The sequence below is a fragment of the Aedes albopictus genome, chromosome 2 (genome assembly GCF_035046485.1).
Source record: "Aedes albopictus strain Foshan chromosome 2, AalbF5, whole genome shotgun sequence".
In the NCBI taxonomy this organism is placed as follows: domain Eukaryota; kingdom Metazoa; phylum Arthropoda; class Insecta; order Diptera; family Culicidae; genus Aedes; species Aedes albopictus.
The window spans coordinates 335,577,049-335,588,052 of NC_085137.1; the positions used below are offsets into that span (position 1 = coordinate 335,577,049).

At 38.9% G+C, this 11,004-nt stretch overlaps 1 protein-coding gene across 1 annotated transcript; it reads right to left on the reverse strand.

The window, feature by feature from the left end:
* Window positions 1-900: 900 nt before the first annotated feature.
* LOC115267506 (basic helix-loop-helix neural transcription factor TAP) lies at window positions 901-2,759 on the reverse strand. Its single transcript, XM_062848879.1, has one exon. It carries the CDS (start codon window positions 2,439-2,441, stop codon window positions 1,302-1,304), a length of 1,140 nt encoding a protein of 379 aa, XP_062704863.1. The 5' UTR covers window positions 2,442-2,759; the 3' UTR covers window positions 901-1,301.
* Between the last annotated feature and the right edge of the window lie 8,245 nt (window positions 2,760-11,004).

An 11,004-nucleotide genomic window follows, 5' to 3' on the forward strand; every position in this document is an offset into this window, starting at 1 on the left:
GTTTTAAAGAAACTCTTGGATTAATAACAAGACAATTTTTAAATAATTCCAGTCATTTTGCCACACTCTGAAGATCCGCATCAGATCTTTAAATTTCTTAGAAAAACACCGCCATAAGATACTTAAATTTCATTCAGGAACATATCAATTCAGAAATTAACTAACTTGACGATTTTCACTGAGATCATTAAGTCCTTCGAGAATTTTTTCAAGAGATTTTTCCAAAATTTCATCGGACAGTTTCCCCTGAGTTTTTTTTTTCCAAATATCCAAATTTTAGCTCATGGACTTACGATAAAACTTTGCCAATATCAGATACATATTTGTCCAGAAAACTCAATATTACGCATAAAAGATACCGAGCTTCGTCAAAGTTAGATGAACGAAGGTGTTTTACCAAAATTCGGTTTTCAGAATATTGGTTAAAAGATACCAAATGCTCAGCTGTTGAGATTTGAGTTAAATATAACCTAACTCGATTACATATGTAGAATTTCACCTGAAGGACACATAAAGGCGATCCCTCAATAATTTATGTATGATTTCAGTTAAAAAAGTAAATCTGAAAATCCCGCAGATCTTTTCCAAAATTTAAATGTGAAATTTAGCATCACTAGGTGGTGTGTAACGGAATATTTTTCCAAGGATCGTAATGTCTTCAAAAGCATCTTCATACTAACCGTTACCGCCTTCAAACAAATTGATAACTTCATTACATGAAATCAACGAAAACCTCTGCGTTTCGTTTGAAATTAGTTTCAGTTTTACTAGTATTTTGTGCCAGTAATATAATTTGAGATAGCAACAAAAAAAATATGAACTAAATCGTGGTACTATATGCTGCTATCGTTGCAAATTCACTCTTTGCGTTTATCACTGATATTTTTCATCGTGATCGTATTCTACAACCCAGTTCAACATTCAAAGTCGAAGGCATTCTTGGTTCGAATTTGAATGAAATAGAGAGTTTTTGTTTGATAAAGAGCAATCAAAGTTATTCTCTTCTTAAATCACATTCAAATGTTGTACTACTATTATCGTAAAAGATGGGAACGTTTTCTTAAAATCTATGTTTTCCTAACAAATCGTTACGTTTTGCACTTTTCACTTGGATTAGAAAAAAATGCGAAACATGCATGATTTGAAGATCACTTATTCAGCTATTTGTCCAAATATGCAATTCACTAGTTCACCTACTTGAGAATGATTTATCACCAGAGTTTACAATTATGCACTTTTAACTTGTTAACTTTGCGTGTTCAAACATACAACCAATTCCAAAAAGCATAACAGTTCCTAAGCTACAACGGCACCGGATAGATTTCTCCGGGTTTCCTGCTGGTTGTTTCTGCCACGTGAAATCCCGTCGGTTCGTTGTAGCCCGAAGATGTTTCGGTCCAGGGTGGGGTTTGACTGTAGAAACTGCTACCGAAGTGCATCGCTTGCTGCTGAGGTGATTGATGCGCAGAATTCGGAGTCATTTGATACGAGGGACCACCACACACGTCCGCTGGATTAACCGTTGACTGATGCTGGTAGAATCCTGAATTCAGCGGGGATTGATGTTGCTGATAGTTCGGTGTAGATGGGGGATATGTTTGATTGAGGTAAGGTTGCTTATGACTATTGTAGGCCGCGTCGAAGGCACCTCGGAACATTTGATAGTTTTGCTTGGAGAAGCTAGGATGATCGTAGCTTTGGGGGTTGCTCATGGTTATGCCATACTGCTGCATGCTGCTGTAGAACTCGCTGCATCCAAATCCGGACTCCATGAAGTGTGGCGGAGGATTGATGAACATGGCGTCGAACAGTTGCTTGTTGATCCTTTCACCACTCAGCGTTAAACTCTGAAGCTTCTCCAAATCCAGATGAACTTCCTCGTCCAGTTCAAGTACCTGAACTAGTGAAAATATGTAATTATAAGCGAATCGTAGTGTCTCTATCTTGGTCAGTTTGGTATCCTCGGGGAATGTCGGCAGAGTGAGCCGTAGTCTCTCCAAAGCTTCGTTCAAGGTGTGCATTCGATTTCGCTCCCGATCGTTCGCTTTCAATCGACGAAACCGTTTGATCTTGACGACTTGAGTGGGACTTCGGTTTCTGGTGATACGGCTCTTCCCCATTGCATACTTCCGTTTAGGTTTCTGATCTTTATTGGCGGCAGTTGATGGTTTGGTTGGTGTCGAGGTTTGAACTCCTAAACTGGGATGGAACTCGGCCGACGTCTGCTCTAGGCTTTTCTCCTTCAACGACTTTCGTCCACGTTTTCGCGGAGCAGGCGGCTGAACACATGGCGCTACGGTTTCAAAATCTAACTTTCTCGAAGCAAAGCTAAACGATAGTTCACCATTAGATTCCAAACTTTTTTCGAAACCACTATCTTCAGATGTGTAATCCGCGAAGTCGTCGAAAGATGTTTCATCGAATCCACAATACGACGACATTCTGAGATCTTCAATCTATCTTCACTCACTAATTATCGCCTGAGTCACTGCAAATTATCCATAATCCGTAGATCCTAATCCACTGCGCACACGCACGAAACTACGCCTCGTCTCGTTCGATCTAATCTCTGCCGCTATCAAACACCAACTAACTCCTGCTCAACGCTCACTCCGAATGATATAGAAAGGATCTACCGTCAGGACTCCCTGGAGGATTCCTGTTCGCTGATTTACACTCTCTTTTACATTTCGTCCCTTCTCGTACTCTCTAACCGATTTTCCCTCTTTTCTCCCTTTCCAGCACATTCACCCAAATGGTTCGAGTCGCACTTCCGAGGGTTGCACTCCCTCTTCATTCCCAGCTCTGCACTGCATGCAACCGGCGGCGGCGCGCGGTCGTCGGCCCAGGGTAAAGTGCACGAGCCGCCAAGAAGAAGCGTGGTGGCGTTTGTTTTTCTTCGGAAGCGCAATCTAATTTCGACCAATTGGGTGGTGAGCAGAATTTCGTTATGATGCTTCTGCTCTTGAATGCTAATAATCATGAGGCAGCTCTTCGAGTGGAAGTAAGGTTCGTCTGGGCGCCGCACCGGGGGCATTCAAGTCATTCATCAAAAGAATCTTGCACTGCACATTCAATGACTGCTGTCGACCGGGATCGTAACGCGCGCTGTTGGTTGTAGGGGGATGAAGAAAAAGGCTCAAGCTGGTCATGCTGGGATTTTGCTGAGTGAATTCCGTCTGGGGTGGGGAAGTTTGCAGTTGAGGGTGTTATTGAATAGATATTGGGGTAGGATGCGAAATGTTAGTGTTTATTGGAGTGTGATCCATGATTATATAAAGATAGGGGCTAGGTGGATGTCTCTTAAAGTGATAATTTTCTACCGATAACTGCTTTGAATAGCAATTTGTAGTGATAAAATTGTTTTATACACTTCAACATAACGTTTACTCTCGTGATTACTTTTTGTTATTTTTTCACAGTTTTAAATTGAAAGCGTTCTTTATAGATTTTTGAAATTTAACTTGCAATTCAACTTGCGTGGCAAGAATAAGGTCTGTTCACATAGTTCAAAGTTAAGCAGCCTTGGTTGGTTGTTCAGTGCATTTGATTAACAAATAATAACCATAATTTTATTGAGTTAAAATAGTTGAACTTCATTGAAATGTTCCAAGGTCAATTTTTGGTTGCCAATACTAAAGATAAAAACAAAATAACGATGGATAACGATGCAAATTTAACATGACATCGATGTCAGGAATACAACTTTAAATGTAAGGTGCGAGTACCAATAGTAGTCTCATACTCCCAAATTAATCTTATCCGAAAACAAGCGATTACGGTACTGATTCATTTCGTTCTTTTTGTTTTCATGCTCTCTCTCTCTCTCTCTTCTTGGCGTAACGTCCTCATTGGGACAAAGCCTGCTTCTCAGCTTAGTGTTCTATGAGCACTTCCACAGTTATTAACTGAGAGCTTCCTCTGCCAATGACCATTTTGCATGCGTATATCGTGTGGCAGGCACGAAGATACTCTATGCCCAAGGAAGTCAAGGAAATTTCCTTTACGAAAAGATCCTGGACCGACCGGGAATCGAACCCGTCACCCTCAGCATGGTCATGCTGAATACCCGTGCGTTTACCGCCTCGGCTATATGGGCCCTGTTTTCATGCGTGCTGACTTAAACAAGAAACAAAACAAACAGCCCTTTTATTCTTTGATTTGAGTAGGATGTAAATGGGAGCCCAATGCTTTATAAGATTATCAATACTCTAGTTATTTTCGAATAAGGTGTGTAACGACATAGAGGTTGAATATAAACAAGATAAGTTTCTTTTTAGAAAGTTGTTATAATAGCGCAGATAGTATGATTTTTTTCACCATGTCCATCATTGTGGATTAAATTTATGTTGAAGAATGCACTTTATTTATACTTGGTTGGGAATACGACTGGGATGATTTTGCTTCGAAATATTGGCGTTGCAGTCTTTTGGTGAAATCTAAAACACTACCCAGGTAACCAATAATCATTTGAATAAGCTGTATTTCTGTTTTATATCTGCATTCGGCCTGCTTACTGCCGTATGATAGCAGTTCGACTGCTAAATTGCCCTATATTAACAATTAAAATGCTACTTAAAATCTGACAGCTGTTTCGTAGCATTTCAAATGCACGGTATATTTAGGTCAACTACTTTATTGCCATGAAACACAGACAAACAGACGTAACACTTCGAACATTTTTCGATTCACATCATAGTCACGGTAACATGTTCGCCCAATGCTAAAATGACTGAGTTTGACCGACCATCAACTAGGTGGCGGTAGTGGATAAACGTCAAACTCGAACAAAAACAATATAAGCGCCACGGATGACCATGTGGCCAACTATCATTTTTTTTAAATAGACCGTTAAATCGATGTACGATGGGAATCATCAGAGTGTTACGTCTGTTTGTCTGTGCTAAAATCACAACACATTGCCACTTTCTAATTTACGTGCCACGGCTGTAGAAGTCATCATCATGCCCATGTCCAGTCAATCATATGTAACAACGAATAAAATCAGTGGGAAAACATATATTGGCAAATTAATTACATGGTTGGTTTTCTACTATCGATTTTATTGTCAACACCTGCCGAGCTCATAGCATAACGATGCAATTGCCGGTGTAATACTCATGCCTTAAATAGATCACAAAATCCAACGCGCTTTATCTGATCTATATCGTATATCGGATCAAAATCTGCATTTAGTTAACACTAATGGCACATATACGGCAGATTAGCATTTTATGACCTGCTGTAAAGGCTCATATAGTGCCGAATTAATGCCATTTTAACTGCTTATTCAGAGGTTCCCAAACTTTTTGCTATCGCGGCGCCTTTTGAAATTTTTGAAAATTCCGCGGCACACTAACATCTTTTAATAGAGAATTAAAAAAAAACTCCAGCTCAAAATTTTAAATGCAAAATTGTGAAGAATTTTCAGTTCTATGTTTTCTCAAAATTGATTGATTTGTCTTTATTTAAGAGACTTTCAGCCCTTGGCTGGTTCTTCTCTTTTTCTCAAAATGGAAATTCGAGTTTCTCAACATGTTTTTTTAAGGATTTCATAAATATTTGTTTGATTTCAAATGTCATATTTATTTATCGCACTGACTAGTCAAATATGACTAAAACTTCTATGTACATACATCTAAAGCAAGCTACTGACTCCAAATAATTTAACCAATAACAGTAAAATACTTTGATAGTTCCGAGTGAATTGAAATGATTCCACAGATTTTTTTGAAAACCTTAGGTTTCTGCGGGAATTACAAAACCTTCAAAGATAATTAGTTAATAATGTGGTGTGGAAAATTTCAGCAAACTATGATAAAAAAATATAATGTTAAGGACTATTTATTACCATGCGTTTAATCATTATGTGTTGAGGAAAGCTTTTAGGGCTATCTTTGATTAGAGTTTTGGATGACTATCTTTGAACTACCATTGAAAAAGTTGATAAACTTTCAGGAGTGTGTTTGGTGCACAAAATTTATAAAAAATGTCAGAGTCTCGTGGAAATGTGAGCTAGTAGCACGAAATCAACAATTTGTAGAAGTATTCAGTGACGTTAGTAAAACATGTCGTCCCGAAAACTAGTTAAAAACTCAAAGACCGGGAGACTGACAGAAATTGTTTTGGACAGAACTCTTATAATATTTTTGAAATCAAGCTGTTGATAGAATCGAAAACTCAGCTAAAGCAAATATCGAAAATTCAATTACCGTCGTGCGGGGCTTCTTTATACACTTTTTAATGGTTTTTCAACTTTATGACATTATAACTTCCAGAGTAGTGAATGTATTTCCACAATTTTTACACATAATAATTGTGAGTATGTATGTAGGATGCATGCAAAATTTGAACTAAATCCATCCATAAACAAAAAAGTTGTCCATACATCAATCGGAGACATATCATATAGAACCAGAGGGGGGCTACTTTGGACATTCATAATTAAAACAAAACTGCAGTTAAAATTCCGGGTTTATTTAGAATTCTACTTTGTACCAATACTGTTGTATACTATATCATACATGATTTCAATAAATATATGCGTTTTTAGGTGGTTCTGTGCTACCTTTGGTATTATGAGCAGCGTGATATTTTAATATAGACTTAAAGGCTGTCTGGGGGCCATCATTCCTTTATTTAGGTGAAACGGTCATTTATATTGTGTATCCATATAAATATTCGATTGTATATGCTACGTCGATACTTCTTGCACGAATTGAGCAACCCTTTGAAATTTATGAACTGCAGAAACAATGCTTACAGAGCAAATGTTCTGATACGTAACGTATATTTTTATGATTCATTCGATGTTTTTTCGCCTCCTGACAAGCAATAAAGAGTTTGTTTGAAAAACAATTTCAACCAAATGAAGGGGAAAATATTGCGTCATAATAGTCCCAAAGACATCAAACAGATTTGAACGATATTTCAAATTCAAAAAATCCATATTCAAAAGTGTCCAAAGTAGCCCCGTATTTCAAAAGTAGCCCCGCATGACGGTACCTATCTATTTTAAAATCTTAACAATAATTTCTCAAAATTCCTCAAATTTAAAAGATTGTTCAAAATCAAATGTTTTAGGAGGATACTAGAAATTCCATAGAATATTCGAAGATTGGGATACATTTTGTATAAATACCCTGAAGCAACACTTCCAAGTTCTATCCTATCAAACTAAAAAAATACGTTCCTTTATTGATTTGTTTTTCATTCTGTATTGCCTCAAGAGCCTGCGGCGCACCAGCGAAATGTTCACGGCGCACCAGGGCGCCGCGGCGCACAGTTTGGGAAGCACTGTGCTTATTGGTTACCTGGGTAGTTTATGTTTTTTTTCTGATGTTCCGGTCCGTATGGGTCAAGGTTTCCTAGTTAAGATGGCTTTGCTAATCTCAAAAATGATAGATTGAGTCCGATCGGTTCTAAAAAAGGTTAGGAAGCAATCATTGAGAGGAAACAGGTTTCCAAATTAGCTGTCATGCTAAACTTGAATTCTGCCGTACAAAAGCTGAAGGCACCAAAAGGCAATGGAAGTTGGAAGTTTTGGAATAAGTGTGCGTTTTTTGAATCCTCGGTAGTGCATATTGATTTGTGAAAAAAGATGAAACGTGGTTTACAAATATGAAGAAAGTTTAAATCTTACACATAGCTGGTTAAAGCGGTGGGAAAAGCGTCGAAAAATCAGAAAACATAGTCGTTCCTTCTTAACCCTAAAAGGGATACCTGGGGTTCATTGGACCCCAGGCGCCTTTCACAGCTCGTCTTTGATGGAACACACTCAGCGAGGTGACAAAACTGAGGCTATGAAGGTATCCCTTTTAGGGTTAAGAAGTGCGCGAGTTGAGGAAAACTTGTTAAACGATTTGTGCAGAAGAAAAAGGGACTGAAACGATTTAGAATCTGACGTAAGTGCTCAAGATAGTGTGGTGGACAGTTTGATGAAGAATCTCTGTTGTGCAAGTATTCTATTTGCTACCTCGGTGTAGGAATACATAATAGCTGCAACATTTTCTCAGCTTAATTCGGAGAAGAACAATTTGGATGACCACTGGAGCATGTAATCCATTATCGTAATTGGCGATTTGCGAACTCAAGATGATGAATTTGGTGAGTTCGTTCTGATGTGAACCGCGAGATTGCTTGCAACTCGTAATAATTATTTGCATAGTTTTGATACAATATATTATATATTTTTTAGTATATTGTTTAGTATTTAGGGAAGAGATCATTACCCCACAGAGAAACAGTCGTAACACTTCGAACAAAATTAATTTAAAAACATCGTTACGAAAACGCAGGGACCCAATGCTAGTCGTACTATACGTGGCCGGACCACCACTAGGTGGCGGTAGTGTGCAAACGTCAAACAGGAACGAAAACGATACCAACGCCGCGACTGGTCAATTGACCAACTACCGAATATTTGAATTAACCGTTACAAAGGTGTTCGATAGTAAGCGAGTGGAGGGCGACATTTGTTTTTCTGTGATTGCACTTTTTTCTCGTTTCAGAGTGCGAGGCCTAGGCTTAAGGCATAAGGGCCAGCATACAGAGTAAATTCCCGTGTTCGATCCCTGGAAACCAAGATTTCAGACACTGGTATCAGTAGGTGGGCTCCAGAGGCACGTTTTCCTCCATTTCGGAAATTTGTGCCATCGCCATGAATACGAACCTATTCATCATTTATATGAGGGAGAAGGGAAGGAAAAAAGGATGGGAAAGGGAAAAGGACAGGTAAGGGAATAAGATCGTCATACACGCATAAACGTACCACAGCGGGTCAAGAACAACAGAACATCCTGAAGATTCAGATTTCTCAAGTCAGTTTCACTTAATAAGTGTTTACCGAGTACTCTTAAACGCAGTTGCGCAAAAAATGGACAGTTGCATATCAGATGATACGCAGTTCCATAATCGGATTCACAGCTATCACATACAAATGTATGAGGTTGCTGAATATTCGCCATATGATAGCTGAGTCGACAGTGGCCAGTCAATGCTTTAACCAGCATGCTGCAATTCTGCTTGGTCAGATTTGTTAGATACTTCGCCACCCCTGGAGATGGCTCAATACAATACAATTTTGTTTGACGACATGACTCCAAACTATTCCAATATTGTTTGTGCTGAGTGGCAGTCCAGATGTGAATCTGAAGCTTTACCCAACACTTGATATCGGAATAGCTGGCTCAGGGCCAATGAAGTCATGTGATACTCCAGTGCGAGCTAAATCATCAGTCAAATCATTTTCAGCGATGGAAACGTCAAATCATTTTCAGCGATGGGTACCTGGCCATTACAATGTGAACAGCGTTTGCTGAATTCAGCTCCGACAAGCGATAACTAAGTTGGACCTAGAGTTGGCCAAAGCAAGTGCTTTAATAGCAGTCTGGCTATCTGAACAGCAGTATATGACTTTGCCCATTACGTGCTGCTAAAGTGCTGATTGCACAAGTGAGTAAGACTGATGTAGCTTTATAGCTCACGAGAGTGGCCACCAGCACCTGTTCGACCATCGAGAAGGGAGCCATCAGTGTAACATACGTTGCCGTCTCCAGATAACCAGATGTCCACTCATCCCGAGAAGGGAATTTTGTTGAAAATGTCCTATATGGAAAGTCACAACCAATTGAGGGGGTTAGAAAAGGGGTGTAAGTGACAAAAACCCACTTTGGAGTAAATGAAGTTTAAAGTTTTTCCCCAATTTTTCATCCCATACAAAATGTATGGAGTTTGAAAATGGACCCAATTTTCTACGATTTATAGTATTTTTTCTAATCATCGTAAAAATAATCTTAAAAAAGTTCCTGAAAGCTTGAAACCTGAAGAATTTGTTGGTATGCTCAGCTGAAAATCGACAAAATGGTCACTAACGCTCCTTTGATTCTGGGCCCCTCAATGGTAAGATCACTTGGCGCAAGGACAACTTTGTCCCAACCCACCAAAAGTGGAAACAACGTCAAAGAGAACTCTTTAATTCTTTAATTCAAATACGGGCTTGAACAGTCTATTTTACAACACATCATGTTTTTAAATATTTTGATATTCGTACAATGATATTTACGATTTCTCGTAATCATCGGGTTGTTTTGAACTAAAATCAAAGTAATGTGGTTGTGAATTGCTTGAAAGATTTAGTTTTTTTTTCGAAAACAGCATGAAAACCACTTAAGAATATTTCCCCAAAGGCAGATTATCATTAACATCGCTTTAACAGGAGTGACAAATTTGAAGTACACTTTCATTCTTCACGAAAAAGGATTAACGCCCATTTCTCAGTAGGAATTATCTTTTCTTGCTTTGATTCAATCACTTTGGCACTGTGTCAAAGATGCCCTTATACCCGGAAGTGATGTTGATCCCTTCTTAGATTGAAAGTAAAGGTGTAAGTTTGCTTTTGGAAGCAAAACAGAAAAAAATTACTGTCCCTCGCATCAGGTAGACAATCGGACGTGATTAAACAGGGACACGTGCGGAGTGGTGATTTTTATTGACGATCACTTCAAAGAGTGCAGCCAAGCGTGAGCTGTCGAAATGCGAGGGGTGGCAATCCGTACCAGCGTTGAGGAGTATAGCAGCAACAATGATAATCGTATAGTTCACCGGTTGCACACGCACACGTGTCTGTTGGACCGGTGGAAATAATGCAGCCTAGGAGGAGGAAAGAAACACACTTTTTGCGGAAGGTGACAAACCAAATCGAAAAGTTGCTGACTAACGTTGCTGTGAAGGGATGCATAAGGGGTGTAAAAAGGATAAGGAAGTAATTATTGTCAAAGAGAGTTCATCTAAGTGCTGATGCCGCTGAACTGTTTTTTGTTATGCTAATTACAGGCTTTTCAAGAAAACCCGAAACATTATAAATACGACCAACATTGTCCTTATATTCAAACTACACTTCCGCATTCGTGGAATGTAAGAGATCTGATATACAAAACACATCCAAACAGTAGCTTCGAAAACATTTCTGGCAGATGGAACATCTGCTCACCAGTAAGGGAAGGA

What these genes read in the sequence shown, in the direction of transcription:
- LOC115267506 (XM_062848879.1), bottom strand. Translation starts at nt 2,441, where the DNA reads ATGTCGTCGTATTGTGGATTCGATGAAACATCTTTCGACGACTTCGCG.